General features: G+C 47.5%; 2 protein-coding genes across 5 annotated transcripts in view; one reads left to right on the top strand and one right to left on the bottom strand.

The window, feature by feature from the left end:
- LOC146425482 (ubiquitin-conjugating enzyme E2 R2) overlaps positions 1-10,542 on the top strand; it is a 303,121-nt gene extending 292,579 nt beyond the window's left edge. The window contains exons 4-5 of the mRNA XM_085041692.1: positions 5,461-5,595; positions 7,480-10,542. Coding sequence (XP_084897818.1) covers positions 5,461-5,595; positions 7,480-7,699 — 355 coding nt within the window. The 3' untranslated portion in view covers positions 7,700-10,542. The remainder of the gene's footprint in view (positions 1-5,460; positions 5,596-7,479) is intronic.
- Positions 10,543-12,190: 1,648 nt separating this feature from the next.
- LOC146425479 (ubiquitin-associated protein 2-like) overlaps positions 12,191-24,221 on the bottom strand; it is a 147,373-nt gene continuing 135,342 nt past the window's right edge. For 3 of the 4 annotated variants that reach the window (XM_085041574.1, XM_085041571.1, XM_085041570.1), the window contains 6 exons: positions 21,220-21,434; positions 18,067-18,163; positions 17,876-17,983; positions 15,642-15,709; positions 14,725-14,916; positions 12,191-13,276 (listed from right to left, as the gene is read on the bottom strand). In XM_085041574.1, coding sequence (XP_084897700.1) covers positions 13,184-13,276; positions 14,725-14,916; positions 15,642-15,709; positions 17,876-17,983; positions 18,067-18,163; positions 21,220-21,434 — 773 coding nt within the window. In that variant the 3' untranslated portion in view covers positions 12,191-13,183. Of the gene's footprint in view, positions 13,277-14,724; positions 14,917-15,641; positions 15,710-17,875; positions 17,984-18,066; positions 18,164-21,219; positions 21,435-24,221 lie in introns of those variants that run through there. The other variant, XR_014846495.1, reaches the window with a different exon arrangement.

Raw genomic sequence — 24,221 nt, 5'->3', positions numbered from 1 at the left:
ACAGCTTACTGACTCAGGCTACAAGATATGTAAACAACAGATAACTGCAGGGAGCAAACTTGCAGTAATTGAAATCATTGCTTGAAGCTGTAATTGGAGGATTAAAACTCAATATCTAAATTAATAGAACTTATGAAAAACTCGGGAGTTATCATTTATTTTGGGTGCAGCTTTTTAGTTAGACTTTGCTTTAAATGCACTTTGAAGGCCTTTCAATAAATTTAAATGCTTTTTATTTTCTTAACTTTGTGTAGCTTTTGTTTTAGGTAAGCTCATTAAGGTATTATTTGAACTTAATTTCAATGGCACTTAACAGGTAACAAACTATTTAGCAGCTGATTTATGTAAAATTTACTATAACACAGTAGAGTTTCGCTTACAGGCTTAATTTACAAATTTAAAATACTTAAGAAGTTAGAACAGTATTTTTAACATGTTTGCTGCAGTACTGTCACACTCATACACACAGACATTGTTTTAAGTAATACTTGTAAACAAAAACATTTCTTTAAATTTAGTGAGGTAGTTATTTTGGATGCTTCTGCAAATAACATACATGGGGTTAAGCTTAGTGTGAGCTTCACATAGTTAATTGCACTTAACTTTTTGTAAATCATTTGATGTTTTGACATAAGGATTTAAGGTTAATTGTTATAGCTCTATATTTTGTTCAGTTAATATTCACTTTAAATATTCTAAAAAGGGCTTTACTGAATTTGTTTAGGACAATGAGATGGTTTATAAAGTACGATATTATGCACATAACGATAAATGATGTTTTGAGGAGATAGCTTAAAAATTAACTTTGCTGAGGTATACTTAAGATAAACATTTTTAAAACTGCTTTAGCAAGGAATTTAGGTTTTGTTCAAGGTTTCATCAATTATGGTGTTATTACTTATTAGGACAACTATTTTGCTGCAATGCTTTTTCATTTGTGAAAAGCTGGAAACAAGTTTAAAGTATAACTTAGTTGCACTAATTAACAGGGTACTTTGAAAATACATTCACGAATTGATTTTTGGAGCTTTGAAAAGGACTTCTCGGGGCACAGCCGGCGCCTGCCTGTGTTACTCGGGGTGGGGGAGGGAACGGAACAGGAGAAAGTGAGGAGGGAAAAAAGGCGGTGGAGCTACCCCGAGACTTTGCTCGGCTCCGCGCCGAACTTGTTTTCTGGGTCTTAGTGCCGCCCGGCTGCATGGCGCAGGCTCGGCCTCGGCCGGCTCTGCGCTGAGCCGGGCCCTGCCGAGCCAAGCAGCTTTAAAGTTTTCGGGTAATACTGGGTCTTGGTAAAACCTTTTTGCATAAGATTATACATCACAAAGCGTTCTCTGCCACTGAATAGTACTATAAAAACAGCTATTTGCTGCAGGGTTTTTTTAGAGAAGCTGGCATTTTTTCTCTTTTCTCACGTTTCGTCTGGCTGTGGTCTTGCTACTGACTTCTTCCCACCCCGCCGGGCTCACGCAGGGGCTGGGGGGGGGGGGGGGGGGCGGGCCGGGGGAAGCGGCACTGCCGCTCCCGGCACTGCTTCTTCTGGGCAGCTTCTTCTGCTTTCTCGGGGAGCAATCGTTACAGGCTGATGCAGGGGAGCTGAGCTGGACCGGGCAGGACCGGGGCTCCCTTTGTCTGAGGGCTGTGAGCGCCGGCACGGGATGCTCAGGGGGGAGATGTTTCGTTTCAGCGCTGTACTGCTGTTTCTTGCTGGGACTGTTGTTGCAGCTATTGTATTAGTTGCGGTATTTGCTGTGGCTTTAAGGGGCTAGTGGAGCGGAGCGGAACGGCACGGGCGGAGCGGCCGCCATGAGCTTCTTCAGCTTGCAGCGGGCGGCGCCGCCGCGGCGCGTCTCGGCCTGGTGGGCGGCTCCGATTCGGCAGAAGCTGCTGTTCTTTTTCCGCGGTTTGTGCGGCGGCGGGGTGGAGCGGAGCGGGCGCGCGGCGCTGGTGACTCCGCGGCCCCAACCGACTCCTCACCACTTGGTCACAGAAACTGCTTCCTAATATAGGAAATAAGCTTATCTAGTTCTTTTTTCTTTTGCTCCCTCCTCTTGCTCGGCAAGAATATTAAGGAGCAAATTTTTCTGTGCCTCTGCAAGCCCTATGACCATGCTGGCGGCGCAGAGCAAGGGCGCGACCCTCCTCACCTTGGCTGTGACTTCCCATCTCCAGCCGGCGTTCTCCGCTGCGACCCCCCTGCTTTCACCGCTGGATCGATACGATTTTCTGGCGGCTTCGCAAATATACGTACTCTGAATACAGACGTGTTCGAAACACAGTGTCTGGAGTCCCGGTTCCGGGCGCCAAAAGTTGGGAGTCGCCCGACTATGATTCACGCATCTTCATAGAAGTATCAGTGTCATGTCACTTTCTTTTCAGGAAGCAAGCATTTTTATATACAAAAAGCACTGTTCATGTGTCTAATCTACTCTCTTAATTGGCTGAGGCTTTTTATCACGCTAAGTATTAGCTAAGATTCTGTCTAGGTAACTGTTTTATCTTGTTTACATTCTTTTATGATGCTCACATTCTTTGGCTCCTTACATCCTGTTATCTCTTGGGAAAAGGCACCTTAGAGCTGCTCACACAGTTGAATTAAGCTTAAGAAACATATTCATATGGCTTCGTTCTGTGAGATAGGTTCCAACAGAAGCTGATCACCGAAACTGGGTGAGGCGCGCCTTCAGCTCCGCTTGCTGCCCGCCGCCCCCGAACGGTGGAAGGATCCCGGACCGAGCCCCCATTTTGACAGGAAAATTAACCCACAAACGCCAGAGGTTTATGTCCAAAAAGGAGACAGAGGAGTCCTGTAACTTTATTCATTAATAAAGGGAGAGGTCAGGGGCATTTCCCATGGGGTCTCTCAAATTGATAGAGGACGCAGCCTCTTTTATCCTAATTTCCGGCCGCAGGTTCCCTCTCTCTTTCCCCATTGGCTGAGGTACTCGAGAGGTACAGATTTCCCGGAACACCTAATTAATATACATCCCCCCCCAATACAGACAACCCCAATACACATTCCCCTTTTCTTCTTCTTCTTGTGTCTCTGTTCCTGTAGTTTATTAACACAGTTTTGGGTAAATTTAATTAGGGAAATTCCTATGGAAATCCTACCCATTGTTTCTTCTATCAGTATCAAAGTCATCTTACCAGCAGACTCAGGTCTTATCTTTACCGGTCATTTGTTTGTAAAGACACTCCCTTATTCCTTTCAATTTCAAAACCTTCCAATAAACTTTTCATCCAAAAGGCCAAATATTTCCTGGAATTGTATCCCAGGTAAATGATATGCTTGTAGATATGCTCAGCATGCACTGCTCTGAATGTGCCTCTAAATCAATTCAAGTACAGTTGGGGCTGTAGTCTCCTTTAATCATGTTCTGCAAAGCAGTTATGTACTGCTGTATTTCAAGACTTATTTCCTTGTCTCTTGTTCTTCCCTTCCATTTAAATTGAAAGCTGTTCCCAGCAGGAGCACCTCAGACACAGGAAGCTGTTAGGGTGTTAGCTACAGCCAGGTGGCCAGGTGTGTAGAGCTGCCTGATGGGATTTTCTGTTGAGTTTTGTGTTGGTTGTGACACTGTGTGAGGAACAAAGGGCTGAATCTCTGAAGTGCAAAGAGTTGTAGGAAATACAAAAGGGTCTGGGTGATGGAGGTGGTGTTTGTCCCTGGTAAATGCCAGCAGAGCAGCTGGCTAGCTCTGGGCTGCTACTAGAAATCCAGGAAGGCTGACTCTCTGCCAGGGGTTACGTGACTGGCTCATGCTGGCTTTGCCAAGTACCAGCAGCTCAGTCTTGCAGGGCCCTTGACATCTTGCCTGGGTGTTGAGTACAGCAAGGGGAAGACAGTAGTCTTGGCACAAAGGCTGAGGAGAGGGGAAACCTGGCAACAGCTCCAACCTCTTAATACACTGTGGGGCAGGAAAGGTAGTGCAGCCTCATCTGATGGCCTTGGGTTGTACCGGTCAGGGTAAGCAAAGAGCCTGGCTTTCTGCTGTGAGGCTGAATGTCATGAAGAACAGGCTCACCAAGCAGGTTTCCAACCCTGCACCATCTATGGGTGGTACAGATAAGCTGAATTTTGGTCTGATGCAAGCTTTACCTGCTGCCCTGTCTCAAGCATGTGTACAGACATGATAGTCTGTCATCAGATTAGGTCTTTATGGTTTGTATTGTCTCATCTTTCCTATGCTGATGACCAGGGTCTGAAGTTCATAAGTATCTGCTCTTACTTCAACTATTGTCCTTAGTGTGTTGGGTTTGCATGGCCAGGTTTTGGTAGCGGGGGGGCTACAGGGGTGGCTTCTGTGAGAAGCTGCCAGAAGCTTCCCTCATGTCCAGCAGAGCCAAGATGGACCCACTGCTGGTCAAGTATGGGCCAATCAGGAATGATGGTAACGCCTCTGTGATAACATATTTAAGAAGAAAGAAAATAAAGTGATTGTGCAGTTGTAATTGTAGCCAGAGCAGGGTGGGAACATCAGAGGAACACCTCTGCAGACACCAAGGTCAGTGGAGAAGGAGGGGCAGGTGGTGCTCCAGGCATCGTAGCAGAGAATCCCCTGCAGCCTGTGGTGAAGACCATGATGAAGCAGCTGTGCCCCTGCAGCCCATGGAGGTCCATGGGGATGCAGAGATCCACCTGCAGCCCCTAGAGGACCCAACACTGGAGCAGAGGGATGCCTGAGAGGGGGCTGTGAACCTGTGGGAGGCCCATGCTGGAGCAGGCCCCTGGTAGGGACCTGCAGACCCACAGAGAGAGGAGCCCGTGCTGGAGCAGGTTTCCTGGTAGGACTTGTGATCCCATGGGGGACCCACATTGGAGCAAGCTGTGCCTGAATGACTGCATCCCATGGAAAGGGACCCACACTGGAGGTGGAGAACTGTCTGTGGAATGGACTCATTGGAGAAGTTTGTGGAGGACTGTCTCCTGTGGGAGGGACCCCACGTTGGAGCAGGGGAAGGACTCCTGTCCCTGAGCAGTGACAGAAGCAATGGGTGATGAACTGACCATAACCCCCATTTCTGTGTCCCTGTGCTGCTGAGGGGAGGAGGTAGAGCTGGGAAGGAGGGTGGGATGGAGGGAAAGTGCTTTTAAGATTTATTTTACTTCTCATCATCCTGCTCTGATTTTGTTAGTAATAAATTCAATTTATATCCCCAATTCAAGTCTGTCTCACCCATGATGGTGTTTGGTGAGTGATCTCTCCCTGCCTTTATCTCAACCCATGAACTCTTAATTATATTTTCTCTTCCCTGTACAGTTGCAGAGGGGAGTGAGAGAATGGCTTTGGTGGGTGCCTGGCATCCAGTCAACATCAACTCACTACACTTAGATATCCTTAATTATTCATAAATTTTGACTTTAAACATGTTTTTGATGCATTGCCTAAAGAAGTTGTCAGCATCCAGAATCCGTGAATGTGTTGACTCTGACTCTGCTGTCGTGATTACCTTTTTCAGGACTATCTTACTGAGTGTAATCTCTTTGCTTAATGAGCCCAACACATTCTCTCCTGCCAATGTGGATGCGTCAGTCATGTTCAGGAAATGGAGGGACAGTAAAGGAAAAGACAAGGAGTATGCTGAAATCATAAGGTAAGCTTTGTTGTGTGTCATGCTGTGCTACTGGCCTCCTGCTTTGAATCCTATCAAACAGGTTGATTTCAGAATTTGCTGAAACCAGCTTCTCGCTGTGGTTGCTCTTTTCAAAATGAATTTTACAGCTTTATTCCAAGTCCATGCTTCTGGACAGAAATAGTGCAAACTTCTGTGTTGTTCTTTCTCAGACTAATCTGGCATGATGCTTTGCAAAATCTATTGGCTGCTAGTAAATTCCAGTCAAAGTCCCTGCTTGCCTTTGAGGACTGCTTGCATTGCTTGGAATGTGATTCAAACTGCCTTCATGCTACTAATTCTGTGCTTAATGCACTCATGAATCATAATCTTGTCCCTCCATTTTGAAGGCATATCATTAGGATTTGGCAAGTGCTTGCACAGCTGGGTTTGATTAGCTGGAAGCACTGTTTAGTCTTGACCACCCTTTTCTGAGAAATTCGTGGTTCATCAGATGCTGTAGGGAGATAATGTAAAATTGAGCCAAGTTTGCTGTGGAGTGGCAAATGGGCAGCCCATACTGCAGTGGGAATGCTGTCACACTTGCCTGGGGCAAGACCATATGCCTTAACTGCTAGCTGGGTATACCCCCAGTTGGAGCTACACTGGGCAGTCAGTCACTGGCCTGGGCTGTGCAAGAGCCTTGCTGAGAGGTTATTTTAGTCCCCTCCAGCTCCAGCGGCTTCAGATGAATGCACTCCATAAACAGAGTGTGGCAGACTGAGCATGTGGGTGGGAGTAAAGGAACAGACTGCCATCTCCTCCTCTTCTTGCTGGGAGGCAGCAGCAGTTCACAGCCCAAGTACTGCTGAGAGGCACCAGGCAGAGCCATCCTGGGGCAATGGGAAACACTTGTTTCCTGCTATCCTCAGGTAGTGCTGGCGTTACAGCTGCATCTCAGGGTACAGCCACATTCTCTTACCCTCCAGTGGGAGCTCAGAGCTGACAAATGCTTGTGGGAATTGCATTTTTGAGCATGTTGGGGTAGAGTCATCAGTGGTGGAGGGTGGCTGTGAATAGCATCTCTGGATGGCATTTCCTAAGTCATTTTAGGAAATCCGTGACTATCCCTTCTGTAACAAATGTAATGGAATTTGCTCTGAATTCTGGCAGGTCTCTAATGCAGAATCCTGTAGAATAATTTATTTCATATGTTGCTGAGGGGGTGTGTGCTGCAAACATCTTTGGAGTGCTCCCAAGCCTGGGGCTGCAGGAACTAAATCTGTTTCTAGTGATACTTGTGGTGCTTCAGCCAAACATCAGCTCTTGTAACTCTGAGCTGTCAGGAGGGCTGGGCAGGGGCTGTGTATTGGTTTGAAAACAAACCAGTGGGAGATCACAATTCAGGATGAAACTTTAATAGGAAAAATCAAAAATAAGTGAAGTAATACAAGGAAAAAGCACTGAGAAAGTCAGATACAACCTGACACCCTGTTAGGGTGGTGGCAGCAGTCCAAATAAAGTAGTTCAGTTGAAGCAGTGATCCTATGGAAGGCCTAGTCTCTACCTGAAGGTCCAGTGATAGCTCTTGTCCTTTGGGAACCCAGTAGACAGGGCTAACTTAGGCAGTTCCAAGGCCAGGTTATATTCAGATGGAAATGCTTGGCTCCTCCCTCCTGGGCGGAGCATCCCACAATAGGATGGGATAAGTCCATTAGTCATACAGTGGTTTCTTGATGGCCCATTGTCTGTTATCAGGGTTGGGTCATTAGCAGGTGATAACTAATGGCCCACAGCTGGTGGTAATAGAATACTTAAATACATCTATATTGTAACCTAGGACAGGCTGATTGGGAGGTGGGGAGTCGAGCCATGCTGCTGCTAGCACATAGCCCTGCTCATGTTGCTGTGTCCTCCTCCCCACAGGAAACAGGTTTTGGCTACCAAAGCTGAGGCAGAGAAGGATGGTGTGAAGGTTCCCACTACACTGGCAGAGTACTGCATCAAAACTAAAGTGCCTTCCAATGACAACAGTTCAGATTTGCTTTATGACGACTTGTATGATGATGACATTGATGATGAAGACGAGGAGGAAGAAGATGCCGACTGTTACGATGATGATGATTCTGGCAATGAGGAGTCGTGACCTGCTCCCTCTATGCCCCTGGACTGTCCTGTCAACTCAGGCCAGAAGGGAGCAGTGGTAACCTAGCAGCAGTCCAGCAAAAAAGTAGTGGTGGGAGGGGGGGATCAAAAAAAACTTTGTCTCCTGCTGTCTCCTATTGTATGGATCTGTTTGCTCCTTTTTTATGGACCTCTTAGAGACCCTCCACAGAATGTCTGAATTCTTGCATTCTTAACCCTTTCATCACTGTATTATGATTTCTTTTTAAAAAAGAAATTCCCTTTTCCACTTCTCTACGAAATGCTCACAGTGAAACAGGCTTGCTTGTGTTTAGATTCTTGAATTAAATACAGTCTTGCATTGAGATGTTTAATGTATTTAAAGCTGGAACAAACCCATTGGAAGATGGATTTTCAGGAGCTCAAGTGCTGCATTTACTGGGAAGAAAAAAATCCACACAAAGCAAATTGCCACGGTTTAGCTGCTCCATTTACAATAATAGCATGTATACATTTGTTTAGCCTTGTGGTGATGGCTTTTCCTTTATGAGGTGTGGGGTGGAGAGTGTAAAGCTACTGTGTGTTGAGCTTGATGGGACGTTACTGAAAGGTACAGGAATCTGTTTAGCCTTATAAAATTAGGAAATAGCTGGCCCCTGGATCCCCAGAGGGCACAATCAGCTTTGTCTCTGAAAAAGGTTTGTGATATTAACCCTAAAATAAACACTTAACACTTCACGTCTGTACAACTGAGCCCTGGGTTGCATTATTTTCTTTTCAGACTAAGTTGGGGTTGAAAAAGTTCAGTTTAGCCATTCTGCTGGGATCTGCTGCCAGCTGCCCCTCTACTGAGGGAGGAAAACAGAAGTGTATCCCACTGTCCAGTGGGCCAGCATTAATCCTGAACTTCTTTTTGGCAGTAGGAGAATCTCCTTTCCCAGTGCTTGCTAGTAGCCCTTGCTTCCTGCAGCCCAAGTGCAGTGCTGGCCTGAGCCTTCTTTCTGTTGCTTGTGTAGGTCACCCGTTGGTAAATGCAGCTCTGCTGTAGCTCTGTGGGGTTGGCAGAAGACAAAGGTTCCTGTGGCAGCCAGGCTGTCCCTGTGGCTGCAGTGGCTTCTGGGACTTAGGGCAGAGAGATGGATGGATGCTGGGCTCTCTCCTGGCTGGCTGGGGCACAGGTGGATGTGTGTAGCCCCACAAGAGGAGGATACACAGTGCTTTCAGGCTGGAAGAGAAAGCCAGCAACCAGGGTTTGGCAGCCTATTTAGGAATATGCTTCAATTGGTGCCCTGAGCTCTGCCTCCTGCATGTTTTTGGAAGCATTTGGCAGAGCCTAGGGCCCTCAGTATCCTCACGACGTTGCAGTGTGCTCTCGTTCAGCTGTAATGCAGTGCCCTGAATTCACATTTCACATGGATTGGCAGCCATCCCTGCCCTCCTGTGCTGAGCCCTGGCAGCCCTGGGAGCAGATCGGAGGTGCTGGCCCTACTTGGGTGAGACTCTCTGTTCTCACAAGTAAAGAGGCAGTCACCCTGATAAGAACTGCAGGCTCAGGCATTTAGTATAGCTTGATGGTTTTAATGATACATCACCAGCTGCAGTCCCTCAAGAGGTACTTTGGTGGGAGTAAACTTTGTTCTGCGATCAGCTCGGTGGGAAACAAGTAGCAGGATGAGAGTAAGCAAGCTTAAAGTGTGTTGCCTGGAGGGAGGGGAGGAAGGCCTATGGGGCTCTGTTTGAAGTCATCAAGACAGATCTGTTTTCAAAATGTTGCTTGGCTGGGGTTTGCTGCAGCAAGAACAGTCCCTGTCCCTCTGCCCCAGGTTGCGCTAGTGTGCCCTCAGCAGAGTGAAGGCAGCCCAAGTAGTAATACCTTGTCCTTAGTGTGTTCTGTGATGGCCTGCCCTCCTGCTTTCTTTTTACCTGGGGAGGCAGCTGGAACCCTCCTGAAGTGTCCCACAAGGGCTCCTTCAGGTCATCCTTCCATCAAGGACTAACTCAGCCCCTGGTGCTTTTTGGAGCCAGCATGCATCTAGTTTTGAAGTGGGCCCCCCCTCAGCTTCTGGTTTCACACCATCCCTAGGAGGGTGGTGTCAGTGTTGGTTAATGGGCCTCTGGCACTCCTGGATGCAAGACTGGACTCAAGGCCACACTGGGACAGGAACATCAGTCTCCAGCTTTGAGGGGCTGTTGGGAAGCATGAAGGAGCAGAGTATAGCAACACTGGCTGTGCTGACTTGGTTTGAAATGATACTGCATCTTTCAGGATTTCCCTTGTATTTTTGACTGTCTTCACTGTATGCTCTCCAGTGAGTTGTATTTTCAAGCTTGGTGTTGTAAGATGCATTATCTCATGTTAACCTTTCTTAAAGACAAAAAGCAACCTATTTTGAGAGCTCTGACAGTAACCAGACTAATTTTTCTTCCCTACTGTCCTGTTCAGTGTCATTGCTTGTTGACTTGCTGGTTTCTTTTTTTTTTTTTTGAGATAGAAACTGAAATGAGGGTATTTGGTTTAATTTTTTTGTTTGTTTTTGTTTTAAACTATTTAAGAAATTGTGGAAAAATGTTTACCTGATCTTTGTATTCTTTTTTTTCTTAACTTTTTTCTCATCTCAGCCAATATTAGTGTTTACATTTGCAACTACCTGCCCTTTTAAATGCAGTTTTCAACCATTCTGAAACCAGCAGGGTACACTAGATTTCTTTGTAGTTTTCTTAGCTGAAATCCCAGATAGTTTCCTTTTTTCTTCAGTATAATTTACCAGAAACAATTAACTGATGCATTTTTGTGTTGTCTTCCCCTTCAGTAGTTATATTTTGTCTTTTCTGCACATCTATTAATAAAAATGTGATATGAAAATATTCCAGTACTGTTACTTCCCTGTTAATTGAGTTGGTTTATTTGCATGGGTTTCTTAAAGCTTTGAATAACAGCTGTTCATAAATTCAGTGGTGCTCCAGTAGCAATACCTATACATATACATAATTATCTACAAGGTTATTGGAAAACTAAAGCTGCTGTTTTGACAGCTGCCTACACCTAAGAGTAAAGAACAAACTGATTTGGAGAAGCACTTTGGCAAAAGGCCATGGGCTTTGTTGTTATTTTTATTTATTCATCTTAAGTCAGCAAAGAGGAGACCAGGGAGAAAACTGTTCATGGTATCATATGACTGCAGCAGGATGCAAGGGGTAAAGGTGCTGCTGGCATGGGGTTGGGGTGCTGCTGGTGGCCAGTTTTCTGGGGCAAAGTGCTTTGACCTCATGCAGAAGACTGGCAGAGGAACTGAGGTAATCACTGCCAACCACCCCTTCAGGGTGCTTGCCCTGCCTGGCCCATGCTGTTCCCTCCAGGCTCAAGAATGGAGAAGTATTTGTTTTTGCAGTGCTGAAATTAGCAGGACACGTGTACAGGTGTTGTATTTGCTACACATGACATTGAAGCACAGCAACTGCTGAGTCAAATGTGTTTGGGGCCTGAATGTTTCTGCTTCACAGCCATGCTGGAGGAATGGTTATGGCATTGCAGAGCGGACTTCCTAGAGGAGTCTCCATGTTGGGGAATGAGACTGAGAAGGATGGTGCTGTCTGGGCCTTCTGACTAGGATCAGCCCTGCTTGTAGCTCCTGCCTGGCTTCTATAGCACCAGCCTGCCTTGAGCTGACAGTAGCTTCTTAATCTACCAGAAGGTGTTGTACCAAAACCAGGACAAACACTCCAGGCTTCCCTGCACTGGACACACCTGGCTGCCCCTTGTGCAGAGTGGTTGGGGTTTTTCTTTGGGGGGGTTGTTGGGGGTTTTCTTCCTCCTTGATGGCCAAGTGCAGGAGAGCAACCTTGGTTCTACCATCAGACTGTGAAACACAGGCTTAGAGAAGAAAGTGCTACAGAAGAGCCCTGATGGAGCTGACAATAAGGAAAGGAGAAAATATGCTGTTTAGGCTTGCCAGGGGAGGGAGGGGAGGCAGTAAGTCTCCAGCCTGCAGAAACAGATCGCTGTAACCCCAGTGCAGGACCAAGCACTTCATCTTATTGAACTTCACCACAGACCTTCCTCCTGGTGGAGGCCATGGACTTCATGGGCAAAGCAAGGAAGGACAGTGCTGCTGTGCTCCCTCCTTACCACTCCCAGCTGCTCCACAGGGCCTCAGACAGAGCACAATGTTAGAGGACAGCAAATGCAGAGACATGATGCTTGTGGCAGAAGTCAGGGGGCTGCCCAGGATCCCATACCCACTGCAGCTGCCTATGAGCTCTCAGTACCAAGGTGTGCTCACCTTTGTCATGGTATTCAGCATCCCCTGCGGACCCATCTCCTGCTCTTACCCTCCCCGCAGGAGGAGGTAGAAAGGGACAGGCTGTAAAAGCAAAACTGCTTGAGGCCTTTGAAAATGCAGACAAACAGTGATATGCTCAAATATTTATTAGGTAGAGGGAGGGTTAATAAATAAAACTCCACTGGTGCAGGACAAGAAGGACCAGGAGTTGCCTCCAGGGTCTTGTTTAAAAAAAAAAAAAAGTGGGGAGGGACAGGTGAAGTTTCCATCAAGTAGCCGTGTCCTTCCTGGGCAGGGTGGCTCAAGGCAAAAAGAGGTACAAGACGCAGCTCATACTTTTATTTAAGAAACCGCTACATAGTTTTTGCCTCTAATGATGGAAAGGAAGTTGCAGGACCCACTGAGCCATCCAAAGTCTCTTGCTAGAGTAACAAAAAAAACCCCAGCCCAATACCAAAACACACAACCACCCCTCCCCCCAACAAAACCCCCAAACAAACAAAAAAAACACGAACAAAAAAAGGCCTTTATTATTAAAAAAATTGAAAGGAAAGACTGCAGCTCAGGGCCACAGTGAAAAAACTGCCCACAAGAGTTCATCTTCCACAGCAGGAAGGAATGAGGACATGAAAGAAAGAGGAAGACCCACAAAACTTTTTTTTCCTTCTCCCAGCCCCTTTTTTATCTCTTTAAAGTAACAGCTATATTGGGGGCTGAGGGCAGAAATCAAACCAACAGGACAGATCTTGATTCTTTCTTTTTTTTTTGGGGGGGGGAAGTCAGGTCTCCTTATTTGCCTGAATTTAGAACTGCATTAAGTAAATGGGTTCCAGCTCAAAAAAAAAAAAAAAAAAAGGGCACAGTTTGTCTTTTGACAGTTATAAAGCTTAAAAAAACAAGGAAGGATGCTCTGATGCCGATGGGAAATTCATAATATGTTTCCCTGCAAAGAAAATAAAACAGGCTGCAAGACGCAGAAAACCACATTTAGCCTCTATTACATTTACAAATACATACATAAATATATTACATACAACAGCAACTTCAAGAGGAAGCAGGCAAGTCACACTGAGAATGGCTGCCTAGCTGCAGTTCTCCCCACACAGGCATTTGGCTGAGCAATTATTTCTCCTAATAATTCTAGGAATGGGGGTCATCTTTTTTCTTTTTCTCTTTTTTTTTTTTGTTTGCCTCCTTTCATTCTCCCCCCCTCCCCAGTTTTGGATTTAGTTTGTCCAGTATGGAGAAGTGCCATAGGTTTTGGTAGCCTGAGACTTTTGCTGCATGGTGCTGGGTTGATTGCGTTGGCCAGATCCACCCTAGAAATCAGGAAGAAAGGAGACATGAGCACCAACACTCCCAGGAAGACAAGCCTGTCCATACATCAGCAGGAGAGCTCTCACCAACACAGCAATGCTCCCCCCCGACAGATCTGTTTCTGCTCTGCAACATCTCTGCATCCTGCAATCCAGGACAGTCAGAGAGAAACCAAGCAGAAGAGCAGGGACACACCATCCCACCACCTCCCACTCAAGTTCAAGGACAAGGAAGAAGAGGAGCAGGACTGGGGACAACAAAGCAGCTCTCCCAAGGTGAACAGAAGCAGTGCACCAGCCAAAGGTGCCACACATTCAAAAAGAGAAGTAATTTCCTACTTCTGGATTCTAAGGCAGAACACATTTTTTGGGGAACATTAATAGTAAGGAAACACATGGGCTGGTAAAACCAAATCAGAAATTGGAACCAACATGCAACCTGCAAGGGGATGCTTGATTTCCCCCCCCAGAATTACAGTACAAGTGTTCACATCTTGCTCTCCTGCCACAGCCAGAGGACATCCATGCTTGCTTCGGCTTCACACCTCACAGCCCATGTCTCCATGCCCCACATCAGGGTGGCTTCTTCACAGAATTACAGCCTGGCTGAGGCTGGCAGGGACCTCTCAAGGTATCTTCCCCAATCCTCCTGCTCAAGCAGGGTCACCTTGAGCTTGTTGTTCAGGACTAAGTCCAGACAGCTCCAAGGATGGCGAATCCACAACCTCCCTGGGCAACCTGTGCCAGTGCTTGGTCACCATCCCAGTAAAAAAACTGTTTCCTGATGTTCAGAGGGAACCTCCTCTGTTTCAGCCTGTGCCCATTGCCTCTGGTCCTTCTTTGTGCCCTCCCTTCAGGCACTTATATATATTGGTGAGATCTCCCTTGAGCCTTCTTCTCTCCAGGATAAACAGTCCCAGCTCTCTCAGCTGTTACTGATAAGAGATGATCCGGTCCTTTCATCATCCTTGCGGCATTTTGTTGGACTCGCCAATACATCCATGTTTGTCTTGTACTGGGGAGCCCAGAACTGGACATGGCACGCATCAGTGCTGAGCAGAGGGGAAGGATCACCTCTCTTAACCTGCTGGCAGCACTCCTGCTGATGCAGCCCAGGATGCCTTTGTAGCAAGGGCATAGTGCTGGCTCATGGCTAACTTGGTGTCCACCAGGATGCCCAGGGCCTATTCTGCTAAGCTGCTTTGGCCCCCAGCATATATCGGTGCATGGGGTTGTTTTTCCCCAGGGGCAGGACTTGGCATTTCCCCTTGCTGAACTTCATGAGATTCCCTCCCCAAGCTGGTCAACAGCATTGAGTCTGTCAATCTACAATTGCTGTCAAGGCCCTCTCCCAATGAGCAAAGCAAAAACCAGAAGGAAACAAAAACCCCCAAGACCTTGCTAGGAATCTGCCCTCAGGCACACTGAAGATGTGGAAGGGGCTGACTCACCTGCCCATCTTGCTGAAGGTGGTGATGCAGCATCTGGGAATGAGGCTGCTGATGCGCAGGGAGGATATGGAGAAATGGGGCTGGAGCATAACCTGGGGCAGCACCAGTGTTCAGGGGCCCAGTCGATCCGAGAGCAGAGGGTAGGCTAAAAGGAGGTGGCGTGCCAGCATGGAATCCCTGCTTGTCAAATGTCTGCACAGGATGCAAGGGGGACAGCATCAGAGACTGGTGTGAGCAACCCCATGGTGACCAAACAAGAACAAGAGTGGCCCAAATACACATCACCTGAAACTTTCATCAACCTCCCCAGAGCAAGCCAAGTTATACCTGCAACCACTTCAGCAGATGAGTTTCAGCTCCTTTTCTCATCCATTCTTCTGAACTAATGACTCTAACATTTTCTTTTTATTTCCACAGCTAGTATGCTCCTTTTTTCCCTGACCTCTTTTTATTTAGTGGGACATGGGATGGCAGCAGCTGCCTGAAATCAGTCCTTCACACATTATGGGGGCTAAGGCTGGAATTACAAAAGTGGAAGAACCACTTGCAATAAGATTTTTCTCTCCCTGACCAAAGCTCAGCCCAGCCTCTTGACTCACTTGCTTTGGGGGATATTTGGACAAAAAACATTAGTGCCATCGCACTTCATTTGCACCCAGGATGCAGCATGTGTGGGGCAGCATGGGCACTGTAGAGTGCCCACACCTATGCCAGCAGCTGCCATTAGGAGCTGACATGGCAGAAGTGGTGGGACAGAGGGTGAGACTCCTCTCCAACAGCAAACAGCCAGCAAAAGAAATGCTAGAACCTGTTAACCCTGAGAACCAACTGACTTGGGAATAGCCCTAGCTTCCTCCACAAGGGGAGCCATCGGTCTGGCCTTAGACCACAGGGGAGGAGAGTCCAGCATTGCTCACCTGAGTCTTGTTATAGACTGAGCCACTGATATCAGGCACACCCGTGTTACTTGAGGTCACAGAAACACCTGGAAAACAAAAAACAGCCACCAACAATGGGAAAGTCAACCATCACCTAGCTTGAGCCCCATGCTTTGCTCCCAGCACCTCTGGCAGCCTCAGTGGATGCACCTTTGTCTGCAACCACTGCACCCCACACTCTGATGCTGCTGCTGGCCCACCCAGCAGGGTTCTCCATGCTGTCAGGCCCACAGCACTGCACATGGGAACAGAAGAAATGGTTCGGTTCCTCACTCCCACTACAAAGCAGGAAAACAGTCCACTGGGATAAATCACCCACATTCACAACCCAGTGGTTATCACTTGAATTCAAATGCACTTCACCAGGCAGCAGTTGGCTGCACCAAACACTCATTTAAGCTCACAAAAAGCCAGCTTTCCCCTAGGATTAGGGGTGCATTTGGCTCTACTGTAGCATTCAACAGCTTTCCAGTAGTGCACTGAGCAATGAAATTCAGCACCTGCTACACATTTGAATCCTTGTCATTTTACATCCTGCAGAAGGGTGAGGTCTGCAATGGTCCTCTGCTCAGAGAAAATTAATATCACTGATTAAGGCTGTGTCTTAGGTTACATGGAAGGTGTAACCAAAAAGTATGTATTTTATTACCATCTTCATAATCTGTTAAAAAGAAGTGGGGTAGTGTTCTTTATCTTCAGCATGACCCAGACCTGATAACACCATTTGGGGGGCTATCTCTGCTAATGGGCCATCAAAGTCTCCGGGAATGACTCATAAGATTACATCATCCCATTGTGAGATGCCCTGCCCAGAGGGGAGGAACTGAACATTCCTACCTGCATATAAGCTGAGACTGTGGAACACTATGACACTTTTCCCACTGGATTCCCAGAGGAAAAGAGCTCAAGAGTCACCACTGGACCTCCAGAGACTGACCAGATCGTTCTTCAGGATCACCACTTCAACCAGACCACATCCATCACTCCGAGGAGACTGCAGCCACCATTTAACTGGACTGCTTCCACCACCCTGACTAACAGGGTGGCAGGTTGTATTTTGACTTTGTCAGTTTAAACCGTTGTTTCTGTATTATTGCCTTGTTATAATTAGTAAAGAACTGTTATTCCTTTTTCCCATATCTTTTACCTGAGAGTCCCTTGATTTCAAAGTTATAATAATTTGGAGGGAAGGGGGGGGGGTCATATTCTCTGTTCCAAAGGAGATTCCTGCCTTCCTTGGCAGACACCTGTCTTTCAAACCAAGACAGGTTGCCTTCCATCTAGACAGTCTGGTGCCATATCAGGCTCAGGAACACTCACCAGCAAGGTGATTTTCAAACCAGCCACTTATTCAGTCTTATAAAGACTGTCTCTAATCATTTCACTTGGATCAGAATAAAACTAGCTGTTCCTTTGGCCAGTGAATCAGAGGACTGGGCTCAGAGGGTGTGTACTGCTCTATGGTTGTTCCCTTCCTAGGACATTGCTCCTTTTTGGATTGCTCCTCTACAGATGAGCAAGTGATCAGCTCTTGGCTGAAGATGGCATTTCAAATGCACAGCAAATGCTTGGTACTTGCTTAAGTCCAAGGATGAACTAATTAGTGCTAAGCAGCTAAGTATACACTTCTCAAGTCTAACCAGCATGTGCAGAAAAAAGCTTTCATACGAGCTGTATAAATTCTTCGGCCTTTACAGTCACAAAGGAAACATTTTCAGGCACAAAAGAAGGCGATGAGTTACAGGGTGTACAGACAGAAGCCAAACAGCCCAGAGATGTGTGAAGTGCCCTGTTCAACCCTAACACACTGCTACCTCAAGTGCCTACCAAGAAACTCAATTTAGTCTTCATTTGGCAGAGGACAATTTCAGCAACAGCATCCAACTGCTTAGGCTTCAAAAACACAGCACTACTGCAGGATCACTATATTATTCAGCAAAGAAAACTTTGGCAGAGGAAACAGCTTACCATTTCTCCCATGTATAATTGTGGACAAAGCTGTGTATCAGCCACACAAATCCTCATGCAAAGTTCAGCTGTGAGGTTTAGAAGGAATGCTTGGGCCATTAAAAAAGCATTTTGTATATGTGAGATGGACAAACAACTTGGATCATGAATGACCCTGTTTAGAGCTGGCTGCTGTGTTAACTGCACAGCACTGGGAATTGGCCCTACTAAATCCCACTCAAGAGCAACCTCATGTTTCGTGTTACCTTTCCCAGGTCCAGTGCCAGCAGATTTGTTTTGTGCTTGAGATGACCCACTGTAGCCTCCTTTGCTGTAATCTCCAGCTGCTGTTCCCTGTGTTAAGTCATCATAGCCTGTTGGTGTATACAAGACAAGGTGTTACAGTGAGCAAGCAGCTCTGCAGATATGCATGTGAAAAGCACAGTGGTAAGCATACCTGCTCCATAGCCATGTTGCCCATAGCCACTCGCTTGCTGAAAAGGAGTCGATGTGTTCAGGTTAACTCCATGCTGTTTAGCAGATGCTGGAGGTACCTGGACAAAGGAAGGAAACAAAAGACTTAACCAGGGAATGGCACACAAAACACGAGCTCCTTCTGCCATCTAGTGGAGAAGGCACCTTCACCTTATGGGAAATTCAATCTGGAGTTAGGAGGACTGGGCTGACATGGGCCATGGCACTCACACTTCCAGAAGTAAATTGCTGTAGTGGCTTTATGCAAGCCCCAAGTTTTCTGCCAGAGCTGCCCCCCTGATTGCAGTACAACCCTCTCTCAAAACAGGCTGCATATTTCTTTAGAATCATAGAATCATTAAGGTTGGAAAAGACCTCCAAGATTAAGTCCAACCTTCAACTGAACACCACCTTGTCAATTAAACCATGGCACTAAGTGCCACATCCAGTAATTTCTTGAACATTCCCAGGGATCGTGACTCCACCACCTCCCTGGGAAGTCTATTCCAATGCTTAACAACCCTTTCTGTGAATAAATTCTTCCTGATGTCTAACTTGAACCTTCTCTGGCACAGCTTGAGGTTGTTTCCTCTTGTCCTGACCCTTGTTCCCTGGGATCAGAGTCTGACCTCCACCTGGCTGCACTCTCCTGTCAGGGAGTTATAGAGAGCAAGAAGGTACCCCCGAGCCTCCTTTTCTCCAGGCTAAACAACCCCACCTCCCTCAGCTGCTCCTCATAGGACTTACTCTCTAGACCCTTCCCCAGCTCCTTTGCCCTTCTATGGACACACTTCAGCACCTCAATGTCTTTCTTGTAGTGAGGGGCCCAGAACTGAACACAGGATTTGAGGTGTGGCCTCACCAGCACCCAGTACAGGGGAATGATCACTGCCCTGGTCCTACTGGCCACACTATTGCTGATGCAGGCCAGGATGCCATTAGCCTTCTTGGCCACCTGGGCACACACTGGTTCATGTCCAGCCGCCGTCGACCAGCACCCCCAGGTCCTTTTCTGCTGGGCTGCTTTCCAGCCACTCTGCCCCAGCATGTAGCATTGCAGGGGGTTGGTGTGACCAAGTGCAGGACCCAACACTTGGCCTTGTTGAATCTCTTTCATACACTGACTATAAACAGCAAATTGTCACCCACAGAATCAAATGAAACACCAACTCCTGCCTGAGTCTGTTTCATAAGACACAGTCTTACAGGGCCCTAAAACAGAGTCATCTACCCTTCTGCTTGGAGCATACCTCTTACCAAATAACATTTTCCCTCCTGAGACTCCCTGCTCTCTGACTTAATAGTCTCTTCCATCCTCAAAAGGATTTCCTAGGCATTCTTGGCTCTCTGACTCAGCTTTGGGTCTCCCTTTGACTATCCAGAGGGTGCTAAAGGCTTTAAGGAACACCAAGTCCATGAGCTGCAGCTGACTGCTATTTACAGTAACCTGCACAGGAATCCATGAGCTCTGGCCTTTTAATTTTCCCATTTTCTTGAGGAAGAGACTGCAGCTATTTTCTCATGCTTGCATGCTTTTGGAGATCCCTTGCAGACTGGGAAAGATGACTCTACTGTTATGAGACCCCACCTGGAGTACCATATCCGGTTGTGGGGCCCCCAGCACAAGAAAGATCTGTTAGAGCAGTGACAATGTGGCGAGAGGGAACTCACGGCAGTCTCAATGTGAGATATAGAGTAAGCTCCATTTTATTTCACCAAACGAGAAACTCATATACTGTTACAGATGTTACTAATTATAGTTACACACGTATCTGCAGTTTGTTCTCACACATTCAGGGATCCTCCTGGTGACTCCCTTATTCTTTCTCATAACACTTTTGACTCCCTATTCTTTCCCATGACATTCTTCTCACAGCTCAGAAGGACAGCTGTGGTTCCCAGGTGTTAGTTTCTCATGACAGCTTGTTAGGATTTTTACTGAGGCCTGAGTATGCTGAGGCTTTGTTCAGGTTTATTTTAGTTAACACAAGTTTTGCTGGAAAACTGTGTTTTCCAACAGAGCAGGTCCAGAGGAGGGCCATGAAAATGATCAGAGGGCTGGAGCACCTCTCCTTTGAAGAAGGGCTTAAAGAATTGGGGCTGTTTAGCCTGAAGAAGAGAAGGCTCCAGGAATACCTTATTGTGACCTTTCAATACTTAAAGGGAGCTTATAAGACACAGAAACATTTTTTACCAGCGTTTGTAGTGACAGGACAAGGAGGAATGGTTTTAAACTGAAAGAGGGTACATTTAGATTGGAAGAGGATACATTTAGATTGGACATAAGGAAGATGTTTTTACAATGAGGGTGGTGAGACTGGCACAGGTTGCCCAGAGAAGCTGTGGCTGCCCCATCCCTGGAGGTGTTCAAGGCCAGGTTGGACAGGGCTTGGAGCAACCTGGTCTAGTAAAAGGTGTCCCTGTTCATTAAAGAGGCATTGGAACTACATGATCTTCAAGGTCCCTTTCAACCCAAACCATCCTGTGATTCTAAGATGTAGAAGGTTTGGGCTGGAGAGAGCAAAACCAGAGAGGCACACAGGGAGGGTTGTTGGAGAAGATGAAATAGGAAAGCCTTATAATTGCCTTTATGATTACCTGACAAAAGATGCTGAAAACAAGCTATGAGTTACTGAACAACTAGAAAACAATGGTATAGCCAACTGAAGGTAATCCCACTTCTTGATGGAACAATACCTTCTGCCTGCAGGCAGGTCCAAGGGTCAAAGCAAACCCTGCCTGCTTGGCAGAGGGTCCAAAAAGCAGTTTTTAGAGTTTAAAATATAACCCCGTATGGTAGTGCAATGATTCTTATAGGTTGTATGTAAATGTTGTAGGATTTGTAGCTTGTTCTAGATTGGTTAATGAGAATTAGAATATTCAACACAGAAGATGATTTATTGTATTGTAAATGGCAAATGGGTCTCTTGGCTCTCTCTCTCTCTCTCGCCTCTCTGACCTGCTTTGAGCTGCGTCCTGCGGCCCTAGCAGGCTTCTTACACCCACGCTCTTTCACAATAAACCCCCATGCTCTAAAACCCGACTTCAGAGATCTCTTGTTTCCATTCCATCCTCATAACCAAATCCCACAGAATTAAATCCTACAGAGGGTTACACTTTAGGCTATCACACTTACGAACATGGTTGGCCCATATTGGAATGCACTGGGAACACCGGGCACACCAGCATAATAAGGTAACCCAGTGTAGCTGTACCCCGGGGGCAGAGTCGGATTGAGGAATGGCTGCTGAGTTGTATGGTGAGTCTGCGTCTGGTTCTGCTGTGACTGAGCAAGCGTGGTAGCAGGAGCAGGGGAAGCAGAATCACCACGGCCAAATTTCGTTACGTCACCTGCAAAAGAACGAACTCATCAGAAAAGCTATCAAAGCTACTCCAAAAGTGGAGAATTCAAAGGATTCAAAATCTCTGAATACAAGTAGACAACTGCAGAGAAGAACACATCCTACACTTGAAAGCCTGCAGTTGTTCATGGGAAGCCCCCTCCCGGTCTCTGTTCCTGACAGCTACAGGGACGTTGCCTGTTAGTGGCAGAGAACTCCATGCCGTGGCTAATCCATTGATAAAATGGAGATACCAATACTTACCTATCTCATGTGATCTGAGCAGATTCATTATATTAGATCATTCCAATAAAACATGCTAAAAGCAAAAATTATGATAAACAGCCAAAAACCAAATAGTTGTTGGGTTAAAGTGTGACTCTCCTGGAGGTTAAACTGATTAGCTAAGCTTCATGGACTGAAAACAAGTTAGGATTCACAGGAAGTGATAGTCATATTTTTGTCAGTTTCTTTATTTGTCAAGCATGATTAGAGTTAATATGTCTGGTTCCTCACACCACCAAAGGTCTGGAAATAATAGCTGAAGGCCAGGAAAGCAAGATTTGCATCATGGACCACCTTTTTTAAGAAGTAGGAAGGGAAATTTGGTTATTACCCCAAAAGCAGGCTCCCGAGATAAATTATTATGCAGCAGAAAAACTCCTGAACACTTGCATTTTCTGGTGGCCTACAGAGCAGCATGCTCACATGTTTTTAGGGAGGTGACATATATCACTCATATCTATCTCATTCCCAACTAGTTGGTTTACTTTGGTAACCAACTTTATGTTGGCTACCAAAAAGTATGACAACACTTAATACCATCGTTATAGGAATCATAACACCTATAGGTACAGTTTTAGGCTGTAATCAGATTGCAGTGAAAGAAAACCACTGGCTGAAAATCCTGGATAGCATTAATATCATCTTTGCACAACAATAACTGAAGAGTAAGAGCAGGAATGAACAAGGGCTTCTTAGACCACATGCTTTTGGGAATGAAGTCCATTGGATTTGGAGAGGGTGAGGGGGAACCTGCTAGAGGCAGCTCCCACTGAGAACATACAAGTACTAAAATAGCAGTAACAAAGGAAAGCAAGCCAGTCAAATTTCAAGAAGAATGATTAAGCTATGGAATATTTTTCAAGCACCTCTATGCACTTGGGAAGGACACTAGATGACACTACCATTTAAATTTGTAACAATTTTGCGTTTGTTCTCAAAGGGTATCCAACTTACTCCCAAGAACCTCCAAGTTGTGGCTAGCACAGGTTTTTCCCATGAGAAATTTTCTTGTGTTTTATAAATAAAGATAAAGTTTGGATGTTGTTGGAACAGTGTCCCAGAACTTGGACAGTGCAGGCCTGGCCAATCAGGCCTGGGGGAAGGCTTCTGACTGACCAATCTGGGTGACTTTTGAGAACTCTATATATGTGATGAAATCAAAACAATAAAGGTCATTCCTTCTTGCCACTGAGAACTGGTGCCTTCATTACTCTGCTAGCTGCTCAACAGCAACATCTGGTGACCACTGACGTGTACTGCGTTCAATTGCAGGTACGCGGCAGTCTTGCCCCCGGGCCCGACCCCCACCCCGCCTGCCCTGAGGCATGGCTGATTCTGATGCGGACATGGACCCCCCCATTCCTGCCGATGGGCTCTTGTGGGCCTTTTTGGAGGTCTCTGAGGATGACCCTGTGTCCGATCAGTCGCCGCGGGTCGCTCGGGCTTTGTTGGACTGGGTCGCGGGCCACGTGTCCCGGGCCGTTTGGGATGTGGCGCTGGACTATGATTTTTGGTTTATGGTCGGCCGCGCTTTGGTCATGGAGTGGATGCGGGGTGATCGATCTACAGTCCGCTTCCATGGGGTTTGGAGAGACATTTGGGACGCGTTGGAAGGGCAAGCGTTCTATGACTCGCAGCTATCAGCTTGCGCGGGCGTGGAGCCCCTGCTCTCGGCCGTGGGGCGGAGTGTGAAGGACGCGCCGACCCAGACGGATTCTGACGTCCCGTCCCTGGTGGCGGATGCGGCCACGAGGCCTCAGTTTGTTTCTCCAGCTGACCTACCGAAGCGCACTTATGTCCACCCGACGGAGCAGCTGGCCGGGTTGCAGAGGGATGGAGGATCGTGGGCCGGCTCTGAAACGGCCGCCGCGCAGGTCCCCCCGCCTCTGCCGCCGTGATGTGCGCAGCCTCAGAAACCCCCCTCTCCCCTGCGGAATGGCGCCGGGCTGCCCCTCCCCCATGGGCAGCTGGGATGTGCGGCGGGGGCTGGTGGGGTGGGGGTGGGGAGTGCTGCGGAGGGCCGGGAGTCCCGGCTGCTCGCTTTGGCTGCGGGCTAGCCGCTTGCGGCTGCGGAGGTTCCGGCTCCGGATTTGCCGGTGGTTTCGGCCAGAGCGGGGGTTTCCGCGCGGGCGGCGGCCGGCTCGGGAGAGGCCGGCATTTTGCCGAGCCCGCCCGGCGCGCCGGCAGCGCAGCCCCGGGCCGCGGTGGCCGAGGGTGCGGCCGGTCCCGTGGCGTCGGGGTCATGTGAGCAGGTGCCGGCTCAGCCGCCGGCTGCGGCCGGGGCCCGGCAGTCGGGGTCACTCCCCGGGGCGGTCGTGGGGCCGGAGGGGGAGCCGCCGGCGGGCGGTGCTTCCGCCGCGGAGGCTTTGATTGGCATTCCCACGGGTGCGGGGCCAACCCGGCTTCCCTGCGGCTCGGCGGACGTGGCGTCCGTGCCGGGCGCGATGGTTTTTCCTCCGCTTTCGTTTTTCCATGATTTGCTGGCCAAAGTGGCTGAGATTCGGCAGCGGAT

The sequence above is a fragment of the Lichenostomus cassidix genome, chromosome W, assembly GCF_008360975.1.
Source record: "Lichenostomus cassidix isolate B80296 chromosome W, HeHo_3.0, whole genome shotgun sequence".
NCBI lineage: Eukaryota > Metazoa > Chordata > Aves > Passeriformes > Meliphagidae > Lichenostomus > Lichenostomus cassidix.
The sequence above is the reverse complement of the archived record's forward strand: the minus strand, read 5'-3'. Positions and strand labels throughout refer to the sequence as shown.